The 19078-nt window shown below is 44.3% G+C and overlaps 1 protein-coding gene across 2 annotated transcripts; it reads right to left on the minus strand.

Annotated features, from left to right (window-relative positions):
• Window positions 1–860: 860 nt before the first annotated feature.
• Window positions 861–7635, minus strand: ZBTB18 (zinc finger and BTB domain containing 18). 2 transcript variants are annotated; one of them, XM_090135341.1, is made up of 3 exons: window positions 7558–7616; window positions 6623–6706; window positions 861–4464 (listed from the first exon to the last, which is right to left on the minus strand). In XM_090135341.1, the coding sequence occupies exons 2-3, from the start codon at window positions 6633–6635 to the stop codon at window positions 2882–2884; spliced, it is 1596 nt and encodes a 531-aa protein (XP_089991467.1). In that variant the 5' UTR covers window positions 6636–6706; window positions 7558–7616; the 3' UTR covers window positions 861–2881. The 2 variants fall into 2 exon arrangements, with proteins under 2 accessions (XP_089991467.1, XP_089991468.1); XM_090135342.1 differs by lacking the exon at window positions 6623–6706 and having other exon boundaries at window positions 7558–7635.
• Window positions 7636–19078: the final 11443 nt, after the last annotated feature.

The raw sequence follows: 19078 nt of genomic DNA on the forward strand, positions 1-19078 counted from the left end.
AATCTAATGAAATGTTAAAATCCTGATTTTTTCCTACAAATTTGTCCTGCTGTCTCTGTTCCAGACTTATAATTTAGCTCCACTTTTATACTCCCATTGGGCTCTGCAGGGCTGGTTTCATCCCTAGGAAGGAACGGTTTTGATAAAGAATTCTGGGTATATCCTGCAACAAACCTCTAAAATATCTTTTTCAAAGCTTTCACTGCGCTTTGCTTCTTTTTTTTTAGAAGAAAGGTTTAGCCTGTAAGAGAAATCCACAAACAGCTATAGGATTATTCTCATTTTCCTTTGTAGCCCAGACAGTTTTGATGGATTGCTGGTATTTTGGACATTTGGACTGTTACTTGCTCCGTAGCATAGACTGCCAGTCCCCTACCCGAGCTGTACTTCAGATTAAGTTGTTTCCTTCTGCTCTACTGTTCTGACAGAAACGGAATACAAAAGGGAGAGCCCAAGAGATCTGCTTGGGGTGAAACTAAGCCCAGAAAAGGAATTTTGCGTCTTTAGAGAGATCTGCGTGGAATCAAAATTTCTGGAATTGAATAGATCGCTTCTGCAGATGTCTTTGGGGGAAAAAAAGATTAATCCCTCTACGGAATGATAGAGAGCTACAGACACAGAAATGCTTTCAAAACACAAGCATTTAATTTGTCGAAATGTTAAGAGAGATGTAAATAACGGACGTTAGCATCAAAGTGCTCAAAAAGCATACTGAAAACATATTCCGTACAGTTAGCAACAGAAGTCTGTGCAAAAGTAATAAAGTTACACATTATAAAAAATACTCCGTAACTATCATTTAAAAGAGGGGATTAAAAAAAAAAAAAAAAAAAGGAAAAAAAAAAAGACAAGGGAATTGATTTCTCAGTTCATATAATTTATTGCAGTTAGCACACAGTTTAAAAATTCACCAACACACCAATAGTACAAAACTAAACAGCATTATAAGTTATTCCCCCCTCAGGAAAATAAAACATACTATGATTGTCAAAGCTAGATGTCAGTCTAAGTTTTAGAACAAAAGAAGAATGTGAAACTAATAAAAGGAAAAAAGCAATCACTCACAAGGACCACAAAAAAATCCAAGAGAAAGTCCATTTTTTTTCTCAGACACTGATTGTCTTCTCTAAATTAATAAAAGAATGTATTTTTAAACCTAGAAACTATTCAAGTAACTAAAGATAACGCTCCAAGGCCATTTTCACAGCTTTTTTTTGTTTTGTTTTAAATGCCATTACAGCCAAATTAACACACATTTGACCAAATATTTCCAAAACAGTCCAGCAATACACAATGGAGTTTTCCATTCAGTATCTTAAGCACAAAAATAGGCTATGTTTACAGTAGTTAAGGCGATCAAATTTTAAACAAAAGCAGAAAAAAAAAGGAAAAACAGCAAACGTTTTCCATGCTACTCCCATAGACCTTATTTGTAAGTGCAAGACAGGAAAACAAACACTGTGCAAAATGCTTTTGACCTGCGTGTTGGTCATTAAAACCACACGTCAGGCTGCAGTCTCTGCTGCTTGGATACACAGAGCCCTCTACCCTCCCCCGGCCCCCCCCCTCCCCCGTCAATCAGGGCTTTCCAGTCCTTTCAGCCCGGGGCTTTTTCAGTCCACAGACCCTTTTCAAGGGGGGAAAAAGAATGACCTATTGTGGATGTGTACAGCAGGAATCCTAAAAATGCTCATCTGGGTAAATGTATGCACCTAAAGTTGGAGCTGGCGTGGGGTTTGTGCAATTAGAAGGTTTTCTTTTAATGAATGCACACTGCACATGCAAATCTTTAAGCCTGTTTGTAAACATTCATATTTTCCTTGTTACGTAGCTAAATTGTCAACTCGTAGCTTAAGTTTTTCTCAACTGAAAGACAGTGGGAAGGAAAATTTAAATTATATAAAATAAAAACAGTGCATTTACGTTCTTCATAACACCGGCATTTTCAACGGTGCTTTTTTCCTAAGGAAATTAAATAATTTTAAACTCACTCATTAAAGTTATACAATGCAAACAAAGACAAAAATATACTGAAACTCATGCATTTCTGTAGCGTTAATATTTACTTTTCAAGACTCAACTAAGAGCATCAACACAACCTGCCAAGTTCTTTGATACCTCCCCCCGGCCCATGTAATCAATTACAGTATACAATAACAGTAATTCACATTTTTTAAACACACAGTTCATCACTGCTGAAGCTGCAATATCCTTTTTCATCCCAAGCAAACCTTCATATAAGACAGAGTCCCAGTGATCCCAGTGTACTCTCAGGGTTTTTGTTTTGTGGTTTTTTTTTTTTCTTGTTGTTTTTTTTATTATTATTATATTTTTTTTTCCAGTGGGAACTGTCAGAAATCCAGAAGTTGCCATAATAAGTTTTAAGTCAACCACTTGTTTAAAAATAGATAATCCAGCATTTCAGAAATTTTCCATTTGGGTCTAAAAGCATTCAGGTTTCCAACAGCTAGAAAGAATTCATGCAATTAGAAAAAAAATGTAAAGGAACTGATAAAATCGGGAAAGGATTTCTACATTCAGATTTCGAAAGGAAAATTATCTAGAGCTGAAAATAACGCAGCGTTTTGGGGAGAACAAAGCCATGTCAACATTTTCAAATTGGAGATTCTTTAAAATTAAAGTATCCGCTGGCTTCTAGTCCAAAAAAAGGGGAAAAAATACGCTCCGATGCTTATTACTTCACCACGTTACCTCTAAAGTTCCGTTTTATCAGAGTGCTAAATTAGTGAAATATTCATGCTGCCTTAAAGTGCAAAAACAAGCTAATAGCCAAACTTTCAGTTCAAGGAAACAAGATTGCTTTTAGACTGTACCACAACTATATAGATTTATATATATATTATTTATATATATAAAAATTTTATTTCCAAAGTTCTTGTGAGCTATCTTCTAAGGTCCAGTCTCTGACAGTAGGTAAGCTCAGTGCTTCGCTTTTGACAGACAATGAGTTCACCAACTCACAGTGAAACTTCCGAATGTGTCTGTAAAGGTCTCCGGACTGCGTGAACCTGCGCTCACACCACTTACAAGCGTGTGGCTTCTCCCGCGTGTGAACCACTGCGTGGCGGCTCAGGTTGTGGGAGTACTGGAAGCTCTTCCCACACTGGGTGCAAGTGTAGGGCTTTTCACCTGAATGAGTCCTCTCATGACGTTTCAAGGTGTACATGCAAGAAAAAGTCTTACCACACAGCGAGCAGGTGGGGACATTGACATCGGTAGCAGGCTTGCTGCGGATCCCGTCCTGCTCTCGAAAGTGCGTGCTTAAATGGATCTGCAGAATGTGGGGACTAGGAAAGACTTTGTTGCACAGAGGACACATAAAAATTTGGCCAGCGGGGCTGAGTATGTTTGACACGTAAGGGAGCAAGCTGCTGTCCATGTTTCCTTCCACCTGGACTCGCTCGTTCTCTGGAGTTATCATTTCGTCATCACTTGCCTTGTCCTCTCTATCTAGCTCCCTCAAGACCGAATCTTCCCTCATCGGAGCCAGATGGGCCGGCTCGTACGGTACCCTGTTATTAGTGCTCACACTTTCTTTCACAGTGCTATGTTCCATATCATAGTCATTAGTGCCAACATCACTCTCATCACAGGAAGCCTCTTTCTCCACCTTCACCTGAACCAGGCTGCTTCTAAGCATGTCCTGCGAAGAGAAATAAGAACTGTTCAAATTTTCAACTCCTGAAAGGCTGGACTTGACAGACAGGTCCAGCACGCAGTCAACATCTGCTGAATCCCTCACGGAGGTGACAGACCTCTGGGACAAAGACTCTGTTGAACTGCAGGGGCTGGCTACTGTTTTTCCAGCTGCTGTTGCGTGTGTCTCTGCCTCTCCGCCAGTCTGGGGAATGCCTGCTGAGTCTGAGGGCAATCTCATCCACATGTTCCCAGGCTCGGCCGCCAAGTCTCTTTTGCTAGGCAGGATGTTCAATTTTTCATCTTCTCCTTCGTCTTCATCGCTGGGCAAGTCTCCTGGCATGTGGCTGCTGCCATCGGAGAGGCTTTCCACTTTGTCTGAGCAACTTGAGGCGTCTTCCTCCTTTTTAGTACTGTCTGCCTCCGTGGTTGCTTTCTCTTTCAGCTTCTTTTTGCAGACTTTGACAATGTCATACATGTGGAGATAACTGGCAGCTGCTAGCACGTCTTCAATGGGCAAGTCTTTGAACTGGAGTTTTCCTTCATACATGAATTCAAGCAGGAGAGCGAAAGCTGGGGCTGTAACAATGTCGCTGTTCAGATGAACAATGTCTCTTTTGTCCAGCTGGTCCTTGTAAAAGAGGTGGAAATACATGCTGCATGAAGCCAGTACAGCTCTGTGCGCTCGGAACTGGGCATCTCCTACCAGAACAGTGCAATCACAAAGAAAACCCTGATGTCTCTGCTCACTCAGACACTGTAGCAAATGTCTACTGTGGTCAGGAAACTCCATGCTGTCTTCATAACCTAGAAAGTAATAAGATTTTTCAAAATTACACGCGGCTCAGAACAACAGAACTTAGGAACCCAAGTTATTCCACTCTGAAAGCCCAGCGTTCCTACTGCCAGAATTCTGACACCGCCACTACGCGAGGATTATTTAACGCGGACGTACAATGGCCTCTCTTTCCCCAATCAATCACTGAAGTTCTGCTTTCCCCTCACTCCGAAATAAGCCATTCTAATAAGCGCTTAGCTACTATTTGTATACTTTTTTTTTTTTTTAAAGTACCACCTCTGTTCATAAAATCTGTTCAACAGTTATTTTCTTTCCTTTCTCGAGGAACTTCCTCCAGATTGTGTCCCCAGCAGGACTGACTAAAATAAAAAAAATTTAAAAAAAATCTTTTTTTTTTTTTAAACGCTAAGTTTGAGAGATCACAGAAGGAAAAAGAAATTAAAAAAATCAGGTGATGAACGTTCTTTCTAAAGCTAAACTGTAATAGGAGAGTTTTGTGTATGAAGAAATGTTAACTGCCCAAACCTGAAGGTCCAGCATTCATAAAGAGTATGAACTGACAGGGGTAAAGAATTTTTATTGATAGAAAAATCAAGTTTTTTTAGAAACCTGGCCTGCACTGCATTCTCTTCCTGGTAGGTACTGTTTCAGGTTTGGAACCTTCTCCACACTGTACAAGAGAAAATAAAATGCTTTTTTGCTAAGGTGCAGAATTTGCAAAAGGAAAAGAAAACTATCAGTTAAAATGCCATTGAGCACTGCTTCCCCTGTGCAGAAGGACAGAAATTTCCCTCCCCTCCCACACCACACTGAGTTTGCAGTACCAAACTTTAAAAAAAAAAAAAAAAAGCCATTCAACATGAGCGTGTGTGCACATTTAAAAGGAGTATCCTGAGTGCTGTGCTTACCCAAGTCTTTTTCTATTCACCCTCTCTGATGATGCAAAAAAAAAAAAAAAAAAAAAAATCCAACAAAAAAACCAACAAACCAAACTTCAAAGAAGTAGAAAAGTCAGAATTCAAACAGAAAGTAAAATCTCCTAAAACCCTGTCTCAACCTATTCTTCTGTGACTGCTGGCAACACTCTTCCAAACCATCCAAACACACCGTGGCTCTCTGGGCTGGCAGATATTGCTGAAAAATGCCCATCCCCGGCAAAGCGAGATGTGCTGAAACTTACAGCACAACCCTGGCTATATTCTGTAAAATACCACCGCTAGAGTAAAGCACGAAGATTTACAATACAATCACTTTAAGTGCCCCACAGCCAACATCAATCCTAATCCTTAAGAGGGCTAAAAATAAAGATTGGAGGGCAGCTCACAAGGTAGCTGTGATCAAATTAGGAGGCTGAAAGGACAGAGAGGGACGAAGAAGGAAGCTTATAAACATCTGATCCAGCTGACTGTGGCCATATGGCAGCTGCTGCCCAGATAAAGAGATTAAGAATAGAGGAGTGCGATTACAGCTGTCTGGCCAATTCAGGCAGCTCAAATCTACAAGTTCTAAATTAGTCGCAAATACAAAAACTCCTTCAAATAATTATTGTTATGCCGGAATAAAAGATTGCAAATGCTACAGGCGAGAAAGAAAGGAGGAAACCAGTCAGGCTATTCTCCCAGGTACAAAAGTTTCTAAACACACAAGTGATTTCTATCTTTCAGAAGCACTCCAGCTGTATGCTCCCACAGTTCCGGGCTGCTGGCTATTTAACCACCAAGCGCAGTGAGAGCCTTCACAACAAACACGGTTCAGCCAGAACGGTTCTTTTTAAAAGCACGCTCGTGTCTATTTCACCAAAAATCCCCAGCAAGTCATCCTAAAGATGCAGCACAAAAGCATAAAGCAGAACTCCCGTTAGCTCGCCTCCGAATGCATTTCGGTTTTGGTCTCAGAAATTGAGAACGAAGTTGCTCTCGTCACATCCTAAAACCAGAAATTTTCTTCTCACGATACGCATTAAAGTTAATTCTATCCATGTGCATCAAACCGATACTCTCAAACTGCAGCCCCAGCCTTTTTGACCAAGTCCACTTATCTGCTTAATACTCAATTTCATATATTACCTCCAAACTTGGTTAGAAAAGTAATGTGATTTTTCCTGAAATTCAATAAACAACACACCAAAACAGAAAGATGCTGTATCTAATCTACTGCTACTCCTACCTTTAGTACACATAAACCTGATTAAGTCCTTTCCTCTGAGTCTCGCTGGCTCCAGGTCTGTTAGATCGGTGGAAAAAAAGCAGACTGGGAGAGACAGATGCAAAGTGGAGATGATGTTAGAGAGGAATGAGATACCTTCTCCACACACAGATCTGCACACACTAACTCCCTGTCTGTGTGTTAGAATAAAAGGCTGAGGGATGGCAGGCTGTCAGCTGCTCTGACATCATGTTCAGATGGAAATGCTACCTCCAGCTGTGCTCCTTTTAATGCCATATGCTACTCCTCTACACTCCTGCCACCAGCTTTTTCTTAGGAGAACTTTTCTCTTCTGTTAGTATAAACAAAATACTTCAAAGTCTCTCTTTTTTTTTTTTTTTTTCCCCAAACTTTCGAACAGGGGGGAAGAAAAAAAAAAAAAAGAAAGAAAATCCTCAACATATGGGGCTCCGCCGCGCTCGCGGCACATCGACACTTCTGCCTCAACTTGGAGGGCTGCTCCGCCCGCCGACAGCGCGCCGAGCCCCGGCTCGCCAACCCCGCGCCGCCCGGCTCCGCGGAACCGCCGCTCCGCGCTCCCCGCCCCGGGCCGCGCCCGCGCCGCCGCCTCCCCGCCCGGGACGCGCCCCGAGCCGCCGGCCCCGGCCCTCCCCGCAACTTCCCGGGGCCGCGGGCGCGACCCCGCGGGCCCGGCCCCGCATCCCCGCCGGGCGGCGGCAACTTTTGGCCGCGAGCGCCGCCGCCCCCCCGCCGCGCGGGGCCCGACCCGCCGGCGGCCCCGCGGGCAGGAAGCGGCCGCCCGGCGCGCAGGAAAGCCGCCCCCGGGCCGCCGCGGCAACAAAAGGAAAGTGACCGGCAGCGCCGCCGGCCCCGCCGCCCCCGGGCCCCGCCCGCCCCGGCCCCCGGCGCCGCGCGGGGACGAGCGCGGGACTCACACTCGCGGCGGCCCGAAGTCCCCGCGCCGCCGCCGCCGCCGCCTCCCGTGGGCCGCTCCGCTCCGCGCCGCGCCGCGCCCCCGCCCGCGGGCCGCCGCCCCCGCCCGAGCCCCCCCCCTGCCGTCAGCTGAGGAGCGAGCGGGGCAGCCGGCGGCGCTCAGCGGGCCCCGCGCTCAGCGGCTCCCCATGGCACCGACGGCCGGAGGCGGCGCGGAGCCCGGGGCCGGCCGCGGGGGAGGGGCGGGGGCCGGGCGGGGCGGGCGGGGGCCGGGCGCACGCAGTTCGGGCGCGCGGCGGCGGCGGCACAGCCGGGCCCGGCTGCGGCAGACAGATGTTCCCCTCCTCCCGCCCCGCTCCCCACTTCGGACTCCGCTCCCTGACTGACAGCGCGGCCCGCCCGCGCCGCCGCCGCCGCCAACCGGCGCGGCGCCCCGCCGCTGAGTGACGGGCGGCGCCGGGCGCTGAGTGGAGGAGGGCGGCCCGGGAAGGCCGGGGGCTCCGCCAATCGAAGCGCGCGGCGAGGCGAGGGGGCGTGACCCGGCGGGGAGCCGAGGCGGAAGGGGGCGGGGCCCCGCCGGGCCGGGCGAGGGGGGCGGGGCCGCGCGTGAGGCCGGCGCCGAGGGGGCGGGGCCGCCGAGGGGGCGCGGCGCGCGCCGGAGGGCGTGCGCGGGTCGCGGCCTCGTGCCGGTTGTCGGGCGAGAGGGAAAGGGGCGGTGCGGGTGGGCGCCTCGTGCCCAGGGCGAACTGGGGCGAGCCAAGCCGAGCCGAGCCTGTCCCGCGATGCCATCCGTGAGGCCGTTCGCCTCGGGCTTGTCCCGCTCCGTGCCTCTGGCCGGGACACCTGTGCTGGGCTGGAGGCGTGCGCTTCAAAATGGCGGCTCCGGGGGTGAAGGCGGCAGCTGGCCGCGTGCCCTCTGCGTCCCCGAGGGCTGCCCCTTTTGCCTGCCTTCGCACCGTCGACGCCAGCCTGGCATGGGCCGCTGAGCAGGGCTCTTGAGAGGTGGCTCCTGGACTCATCCAAAAGCTATTCATTTTGTAGAGTGTGGTGGTTGTGCACTCGCTCACTTCCAGCATAGAATTACCCTGGAAACTCACTCACCTCATTAAAAGGTCGCTGGCAACTGGACTGCTCTGTGTCTGCGTGTAACCTCAGTGCCTCCCCTCAAGGCAGCGTTGCCTTCATTGAGGCTGTGCTGGCGGTTTGGCATGCACCCTAAGTCCAGATAGATAGTAGTTCCTCAGAGCTCACCGTGCTGTGTGAGGGCTGGAGGGCAGCGGCTGGGGTAGGAGAGGGCAGTGGAGGCAAGATTCCAACAGCAAAGGCCTTCCTCAGGAAAAGATCCATCTGAGGAGATGGTGTTTTTGAAGAAATCACCAGCAGAGACAGAGCTAAAAGAAAAGAGGGTTATATATTAATGTCCAAAATTGATGGAGTGGATACAAAAACGGAAGGCATGTACGTAGTCTCCTTCAGCAATATGAAACTACTGTAAAGAAGCACACTGAATTCTAGCTGTGCCTAATTCATTTGACAGCACTACTATGTATATCACACAGCAGCCAGCATCCACACGTCCATATGCTTCAAGTATTACCTATAAAAAAAACAACAAACCTACCAGTACAAAAGAAGATGCTTCTCTCTGTGTATTTTGGGAAACTAACCTCTAGTGCAGACCTCTAGTGTGGGTGTTTAAAGTTATTAATCTCAGGGTGTTTCAGTTCGTCTTGGGTGGTGGTGCAATTCCATGTATAAGATAGAGAGCTCTGTGCTGTTTTTTTCTTTTGATAACATGTTCCATATTAAATCATACTTTGAGCTCAGTGATGTTTTGTCCTTGTGTTCGAGACACAGCAGTAAGATGCTGACTCCTCATGTTTCCCCGATGGTCTCCCGGTGCTAATAATCACATCATCTGGGACAGATCAGTGCTCCGTTCCCCGCTGCCTGCCATTCCTTACGCATCTTTCCTATGACCACAAAGCTTCTTTCTCTTTAAATTGCAAAAACAAATTCTTGTAAGTATTGTATCAAGAAATACCGTTGAAAATAGTTCTGAAGTTTTTTAAATGTAAAACATACCAATAACATATGCAGTTATATATATTTGAACTGCCAGTGAATGTGCCTGACATGATTGCATTCACTGTGCTGTCCTAGATCTGTAAACTGCATCCCGCCTCATCCTTCCTCGTGTGAGCGGTACCACCAACTGTTCGGGGTCTGCTGCTAAGACCTTATCTCATCTACACTTACTTATCTAAGCACAGCCTTTTGAGGGAAGCAGTTTAGTCATTCTCACGATAGAAAACTCTGAGAAGAATGAGTGTGATGAATGTAAAAAAATTCATGTGAAAGGATTTTTTGGCTAACGTTGACATTTAGCAAATGGACTTTCTCAGGTCTTACAGACTTTTACAGCACCCAAAATTGAAAAATAATTTTAAAACAAAATTTCATGGGATGTGACTGTTCATACTTCTAGTTCGCTTGTTCTTACCTCCTCATATACATGAACTTACCATTCTATGATTTAAGGCACGCCAAGAAAAATCTTACCACCCCATACCTGGTACTTACAATGCTGACTACTAATTAAATCCGATTGCATTCTCTTTTCCTTTCTGTCACTTGATAATACAGCCGGGGGCTTTTTGCCTCTTCAGACCAGTCCACCTTCTGGACTACGGGCTTTTTCTTACCACAGTTATATTTAAGAGAGTGATCTGAAATTGCAACTTATGGAACTATGTAATGAAACAGTTTTTACTATTTCTAAATATGCGTTGAAGTGAAACATAATAAAAGTGAATGTAGGTAAAGCTTCAAGATAAAAAATCTTTTTGGCAGTGAGTCAGTCTTCATTCATTTAAACCTGGAACTGCTGACATTTCTCTCTGATTTTATTTTTTTTTATATAAAAGGAGCTCTAATTTTAAAGAGTACTTAGAGAGGTTTAAAGGCTTAGTGTTATTTTAAATATGGAAATAAGATGATAGAAAAGGGAGTTAAGAAAAAATCCTACACTGGGAAAACTCTTAAATACCCTGCAGTCCAGATGATGCTCTATTAGAAAGAAATAATATAGAACGGGCGTTCCATTGGAAGGGATTGTGAAGCCCTGTTGTAAAGGGATATAAACATCTGGCAATACACCTGGTCTCTACACACATTTATAAATCACCTCAAGCATCCTGAGGAACCATGGAGAACACACACGAAAATTGAACTAAGAGCATTCATAAGCCAAAAAAAATAAAAGCAGTCTCGATTTAGTGTGGAAAGAAATGAGTCTCATTTACTGCATAAACACAGTTTGAAAAGACATGATGCAATTCTGCACTTCTTGCACCTTTGCACCTGCTGACTTTCATTTATATCCTCCAGGCTACAAGCAAGCCTGAAGGCCTTTGGCTCATGACCAATGCTGACGTTGCAATGTGGTGCTACTGGAGCACCGGCAGCTCTGGTGGATCCTTTCCACCTCTGATCTGATAGTCACGTTGAAGTTTCCTGGTATTTTTTTCAAACAGTTTGTGTGGTGAATCTCTCAGTGCTGTTTGTTGCTGTGTAGCTATATGTCTCGGGGAGGCCTGCTTTGCCTACAGACCTTGATTTTTCTTTTCAACTGCATTTATTTTGGTAGCTTGAATAGTACTACGTGGTCTTGGAAACTCTTTTAATGGCTAGTCCAGAAGAGGAGTGTGAGCTGACAAAGGCAAGATAGTAAGGTCCAGAGCCATGGATGTAAATGTTAATGCAGTGCAGTTGTACCTTGCAACCAACTGCACATTCAGCCCTTAACGCTTCTTTCTTATACCTGCTGTAATATAATTTTCCGTGTTTCTTATAGAGCAGTGCTGTGCTAATTAACATACGTGCCACCCATTTTGTTCTCCATTGACAAAACAAATCAACAGTGAAAACCGCTAACCTTAGCCAGACGTTTTGTGCTTATGCTCTTAACATAGGACCAGATACAATCACTCACACGCATTGCTGCTCTTTTGATTGATAGGATGATGGGAAACTGGGGCTTCCTTGATAAACTAAAATTCTCCCATGGTTTTTTGACTAACAGGACTGGAGGTCCAGCAGAAAATATTCCAGAGTTGTGTATTCCAGGAAAACAATTAGAACTCAACCTTATTTATTTGTTTGTTTGTTTAGAGTTGTATTGAATCTTAATTAATGGTGGTCAGGTTTTCAGAAAAAAAATAAACGTTGAATAGTTTTTGGATCTGTCATCACACTCAAGGTTCAACTGATATCACAATGGAACTGAGTTTTTTCTCTGGAGAGTCAGGAAATGCCAAGATAATATAATACAGCCCTTGCGTGCATTGACTGAATGTATATCTTACTGTGCCAGAGTCTGCCTGGATCAGTAATTGTTATGAGCTATAACTATGCTGGATAAGCTACTGGGATGTCCTCAGCTAAGAGCTTTTCTTAGCATTTGGGCCAAAACTCCTCTGTCCTTTCAAAGTCCATAATGTAAAGGAGAAGGAGCACCGTGCACTGAATGAGCACTGGTGGTGACCAGCAATTTGAGGACAGGCACCACTGATGTGCTTTCTTCAGGTCCGATTTCCCTTTTTGGGAGCATAGATTCATCTAACTTTCAGCTATAGCTTCTGCTTCGTATAGGGAAGATTACTCAGATCAGTGACTTCTTTGTTATGTCTCAAAACAATGTCAAGGCTCTGTGTAAAAATGTGATCACATGGAATAGAATTGGCCCTGTGGGTAGACTTGACCTGAAATTCTGTTGAATTTGTTTGGTGAGTACTAACAAGATGCATATGATCACTGGAACCAGAATAGAAATGTTTTCTCTCAAAAGATGTCTTGCTTTGGATACAAATGGATTGGCTTCAGATTTCTAGTGTAGGAACATCTGGCTGCTCACACCTGGAGCTCTAACCAACCATGGAACATATGTGTGGCCCAGGACAGACCTGCTTCACTGCCACCACGTCTTGTTCACAAAAACTCAGAAGTTATTTCCCCAAGCACAAATGCTAGACCTAGATGTCAACAGTCCCTGGAGATGTTCAAGAACTGTATGGATGTGGCACTGAGGGACATTGTTGGTGGACAGGGTAGGGATGGGTTGTTGGTTGGACTAGATGATCTTAATGGTCGTTTCCAACCGTAGTGATTCTATGATTCTTTGAAAGGACAAGAAACAGAAGCCACAGCACACAAAAGGAATCCTAGGGTTTAATGCCTTGGGCCCCTAAAGTGGCAAAGGATTTATTGGGTGAACTTGCTTAGAGGATATCTTCCTTCTGTAAAAGCTTTTTCTGTTCCTATAGAGATTGCATGGATGTGACTGTGCATTGTAATCGGAGAAATCACTGGAAAGGTCAGAAGTGTAAAGTCTTGCCTACTAGTGCAATGTCTGAACAGAAACTCATGTAGGACTGCATCATCTGAAAGTTACGAAAACTCCAACTTAGTTTTGCAAAACTATTTGCTTATTTTTTCCTCTCTTTATGTTCTCTGTGGGCGTGCACATCTGTGTGCATTTAGAGGGGTGGCCCCTCTACAAGCGCATGCTGCAGAAACAAAATAAGTCATAGTTTCTGTACTGTTACTTCCCTATATTTAAAGCAGACCTGAAAAATACAATATTTAACCAAAACCCAATTAAATTGTCTTATGCTTTTTCTGTAATTTCTTTCCTATCATTACAGATTACAAAGACATTTATGCCTAAACAGAAGCTGTCTTCTTCCAATCAGCCTGCTCTTTCTGCTCAGTTCATTCACTAAATCATTTAATCACCCAAGGCCATATGTTACCATCTTGTGTAAAACGGGTGGAAGAGAAAAAAAAAATATGCAAAAATCTCTGCACAAGTGTGGGTGTCAGAATCCAGCATAGCTCCCACTAGGAAGCACAGAATACGTATAAAATGTTACCACCAGTGAGTGTGACTACGAAAATAAACCTAGACAGACAAAAGAAAGAATCAAGACAGTAAAGGTGAAGGAGACAATCTTGGAACCTCAGTTCTGTGCAGAGAAGTTACAGACAGTTATGTATGAGTCCACGTGCTCATCAGCTCGATGTTCTGCCTGTAATGCAGTTGTTGTGCTCTGCTGTAATTAGCTTGAGAGCACATTAGCTCATGCTCACTGTATGTTCTCACTTTTTAAAATTGCATGAATAGGATCCTATCCCTTGCTTGATTCTTTCTTTTTTTGTCTTTCTCCTTACCAGGAGTGCCACATAGGAAGGTGCTGGTGCTCTTTTTGTCCCAGTATATGGAGTCATGTGCTTTTACCACTCGGTTTCAGCTGCTGTTCTCTGTCATTACTTCACATGGCTCTCTATCTTGGCACATTTGCTGGGTGACAGACTCTACTCATGGCTCAAAGTAAGTCATGGGATATTTGCTCCAACAGGGAACAGGGAGGCTTGAGAGAAGTTAGAGGTGGAAAATTTGTTGTTTTTACAAGAAGAGGACTTTCCAGTGTTATGAAGGGATCTCTAATCCATCCTTTGTTTGTACCTCCAGGAACCCATTGTGTGCTGTCTTGTTGCAGAGGGGAAGACAGCTCTCACTCCAATGGAGGACAGCTCTACCAGTCCAAGCTGCCGAGCAGCCGCTACATCTCCCCTCTCCAAAGACAGGGGCATAACAACACAGACTGCAAAAAAAAAAACTCTCTAAAACTGCACATGCCACTTTATCCTAAGACTATGAAAGCATAAAAGATTATATTTTCATTTGCATGGTTTGCTGGTTTTTATTTGGCAGCTACAATAACAACAGGCTACACTGAGCCCATAAAACAAAGTGAGAACAGCAGCTCATTTTTGTGGCAGAATGTAATGGCTATGGCTAAAGGGCTTGCATAATTCATCTTAAACCCTTATGCCTGTATTTATTGATGTTTAAATGAAAATTAAACTCTTAGAGCCATGAGGAGGCTTCTGGTATCTGAAAACAGGGTTCTGATGCGGATATTTTTATCTTACCCAACGAACTGCAAGCTCCAGTCCATAGCACTTACAGAGAAAAAGGGAAGCATTTGGTTAGCAGGCCATGCATCTCAGCAGGGTGGTGCCTCCCTCCCCTCGCTGGCTTCTCAAGGTGGCCATGGAAGCCCTTGGAGAAGGATAACGCCGGAGGTCTGGCTGGCCATGCCTGAGGGTCTGACCTGGCTCAGGAAAAGAGAGGCTGCCGCTGCAAGCTATAGCTCTGTGGTAAGAGGGTGGTCGCTTGGGTGACATACCAGAGCTTCTTTACCACTTTGGCAAACCATGAAAAGCTGAAGTAAAACGGAGGCATCTGGTTTCTTTGAAGGCAGCTTTTTGGAAGCACAGCATCACTGTGAATACTGTTCCTAATACATGAAAAAAAAAAAAAACAACAACAAAAAACACCCAAAAGATTGAGCTAACCATACTGTTAGAGAAAGGATTTTTATTTCCCAGAGGCTTTTAGAAAGCTATTTTGTTTATTTCTCAGATTTTTTTCAGCAATGTGTCATTTTTTTCTCTCTATTCTCTGCAAGATAGAGCAGACTCAGGAAGTGAATTGCTGCTTAGGGAAGTGTCCTGCCTCCAAGCTGACTTATATAGTAGGACATATGGCATAAGTTATATTTGGACAGATGTGAACAAGTAGTCAGTAGATTTGATAAGATTCTTTATTTAAACTAACTTGCACTGTGTCACTGTTCTACCATCTTTCTCTCCTTCTTCAATCTGATCTTTTGCTGTTTTTAAATATTTTAAATAGACATTGCTTCTAGCTGCTCTGTAATGCCTTGAATGCATTTAAGAGCTTTTAGTCATGACAATAATATCTGATTTTCTTCACAATATGATTGAAAAATATCTGCTTTTGGTGAAAAAGCAGGCACAGATGATAGATTATATGAGTTGCAAACCTCAAGTGATCACCAGTTTGAGACAGCCCAGCTCAGTGTGAGCCATTTTCATTGATTCGTTCAGCTTGGCCTCTGACTCTTCTGTGTCACTGGTGTGTGCTTGGGGCACAAAGTAATTCCGTGCCTCCCATGAGTCACAGTGTCACAAAAAAAAAGGGAGAGAATGAACTTCAGGAGTTCCTTTATTTCATCAGTCTGCCTGGTTACTTGTCAGGATCATCTTTACCTGTGTTGTTTCTGACAAGTGCTTATCTCCCTTATCATATTTATTTATTTATTGAAATCTCCAGTGAGGGAGATTCCACTGTCCATCTAGGCAATCTGTTCCAGTGCCTGATCATGCTCTTTGGCAATATGATTGCACTGGTGTATTGTTGTAAATGTTGTAAGAAGCTTGTCACTTTTTGTCCTACCCAGAGTGGCTATGCAGAAGAATTTGTTTCCTCTTTATACTAATGCCTCATGCACTGGAGGTGAGCCTTCACATGTGAACTCACCCACTCAGTCTTGCTTTCTCTAAATTGAATAGTCCGACATGTAGCTCATGTTTTTCACATTTTGTTTCTTTATTTTCATCTTCTGCACTCTGTTCAATTAGTTCACATTCTCCTTGGCCATTCCCTGACTGTGAATCTTGCGTTTATGCAGTTTATTATTCCTACCAAAGCAGAGAGATTTTCTTTCATCTTACCTGCCATGCACCAAGCTTTTTCTGTCCATTTTCCAACCTACCAGAACCATTTTGAAAGATAATCTTCCCTCCATTGTCTGTGCAGCCCATTACAAGCTGGGGCCATCTGCAAATTTAGAAGTTGTACTTTTAATCTGTTTATCTGTATTGTTAATGAAGAGTTTGAGTTGTATCAGTCCTAGGGCAGGTACTTGGACAACTGGACTCATTATCCTTTCTGTTTGGAAGTGAGTCTTTTGCAAGGATTCTTTGTGTGTGACTTTTCAGCCAGCCCTGCAACCACTACTGCAACCAGTTTCAGCTTCCCCATGTACCCTGGTTTGGTCCAGAGAGCATCAGATAGGACAGCGTAGACAGCCTGGCTGCAGGCAAGATATGGCATCTTCTCTCAGGGCCTCTTAATCTGTCTCAGAGAGGAGCTGAATTTGCTTAACTTGGTTTATTTGTGATAAATCATTGCAAGTCATTGGTCTTCTGGTTTTCCAGCCATTTTAAAAATGTTTGATTATTTGTTCCAGTTTGGTAACTGGCCTGTAATTCTCCTTTCACTCTCTTTTGAGGATGAGTTATCCACCTTACTCTCCATGAACTCTCAAAAATACCTGCTGCTGATTATCAGATTGCTTCAACCAGTTCTTTCATACCCTAATGTTGGACAATAAGTACAACACAAATCATGAAATAATTACGTACTGTGATAATGAGCACCTAAAAACCTAATAGATGCTGTTTGGTAGTGTGAAGGACAGGTGACATCACAAGGCTTTGTTCCAACACAACGCTTTCTCACCAGCTTTCATGGAGCTTGCTACTCGTGTGTTTTGCTTCTAAACCACAGTTCCTCAATTCCTCAACATTATAACTCTTGAAAGATAGCATGGATGAAAAAAATACATTCCTCAAGTCTTGAAAGTGGATATAAGTGGATATTTAGCATAATGCTAACAAAAAGAAAGAAAACATGGAAGTATACTAACTACAAGGAAGATGAGTTTTGACTGCCTGTGGTGATTCAGCATACAGGTCAATAACTTTGCCTAATGATCACCTTTTTGGTACAGGCATTTGCGGCACAAGCATATGTGCCTTTTTCATTTCCAGCCCAACTTTTTAATGGTTAAAAGCTAATTAAAACATACAGTGGCATTTTGAATCAATATAGCGTATGGACTGCTGCAAGCTCTCTCATCAGGCGTGTTGCCCTCAGGAAGCAGCATTAACTTCAGCAGCAAAATACTGCTATGAGCTCATTAATCATCACATTCAGAGACTGCCGTGGTCGCAGTGGCAGCAGCTCCAAGCCTTTCTCGTGGTGAAGAGCAGATACAATGCTTAGCTATGCGAAGTGTTGCACAAACATTAACTGCTACAGCCAACTGTCTTTGCATTTGGTATTTATTATCTCAGCTCTTTTGATCAAAAAGCCAGGACAGACCATGGGGTGAATTTGCACAAAATGATACAGTAAATGGGCGTCAGTCTGCTATTAGGACTCAGCACCCTGACTTTGTAACCCTGAAGTCCTCTTATTTCCCCGTCAGAAGGAAAATTAAACAAATAGACAACAACCGGGTATGTGTAGGGAAGAAAAAATGTAAAAGAAAAAGACTGGGAATGCAGGTAAGAAGAGTTAAAGAGAAAGAAATGGAGAGTGGGAGTTAGAGGTCAAAATAAGGTTGGAAGAAATCAGGCAATAAAGGAAAGGGAATTTATTTGGAGACATTTATGTATATAAACAGTGTATTCAGCACCTATGAGAAAATTTGAGAGCCTCTAGTGATCTCTGTGCTCCAGTACCAGGTGCTCACCAGAGCAGGAATCCTCTCCCCAGTCACACCAGTCCTGGTGGGTGAGATCGGGCTCTCCAGAACAAAGCAGAAAGGCTCCTCACAGCCCCCACTGTCCTACTCACCCATTTCAGCACTGCAGGATCTTTTTTTGCACAAAAGCCTGCTAAGCCGTGGCAGTTTTGCTGCTACAAGGAGCCCTGCTCACCTTTTGTGGGGATTCTGATGAGCAACTTCCAAGATATCCACAAGACATATCTTGTATAATCCTGCAACTGCTTTATACGTACCACTGTGATTTTCCTTGTATGTATGGAAGAGCAGAAAGAAAATCTGAATGCTGAGTATTAGCTTGATATGAGATTGAGGTGCACAAATTCCAGTATAGACTTTTTTTATTGGGACTTTGTGTTTCAAAGGATTACATTTTTTCTTTCTACCAGGTTTCTCTGCACCTTGTGTACTGGCACCTTGCTAGCCATAAGCCATACAGCACACAAAGTGGAGATTTGTGTGTGTGTGTGTGTGTGGCACTGAGGGACATGGTTAGTGGTATGGTGGTCATGGATTGGTGGTTGTACCAGATGATCTTAGTGGTCTTTTTCAACCTTAATGATTCCATGAGTGTCTGATTTTAGAGCTTTACCTGTGTACATGCACTACAGGGGAAACTGGAGCCACTTGCTGAGTCTGTATGGCAGGAGGCTGAGCCATCAGCTGGGTATATGGGCTTGATTTTTGCCTCCCTTCTGCACTGCTTTCTGCCATCGCCGTGACCTCCTGTTGCTCCCATGTGAGCTCTGAGCCAGGCGTTGTTTGTGCATGGGGCACTCTGACTGTGGGCCTGTTCCCACAGAAGCAGGAGACGGCGTGCAGGAATTGCAGTGACTGACAAGGACTGAAAAATTGCCAGGGAACAGATGCCTCCACAGAAAATGCTATCCTATAGGGACCCAGGCTGCACATGCGTGGCACTCACAGAGCACACACTGAATGTCCCTCTGGTCACCCAGATGGAAGAACCTGCATTAAAACTACTGAGGTTGTACATCATTCTATGCACTCCTTCATCTCTGTCCCGTAGAGATCCATTGGTCCCCTCTTCCTGCACAGCAGCTGAGTTTTATGCCAG

Source organism: Phasianus colchicus, chromosome 2 (genome assembly GCF_987193195.1).
Source record: "Phasianus colchicus chromosome 2, bPhaCol1.hap1.1, whole genome shotgun sequence".
Taxonomy (NCBI): domain Eukaryota; kingdom Metazoa; phylum Chordata; class Aves; order Galliformes; family Phasianidae; genus Phasianus; species Phasianus colchicus.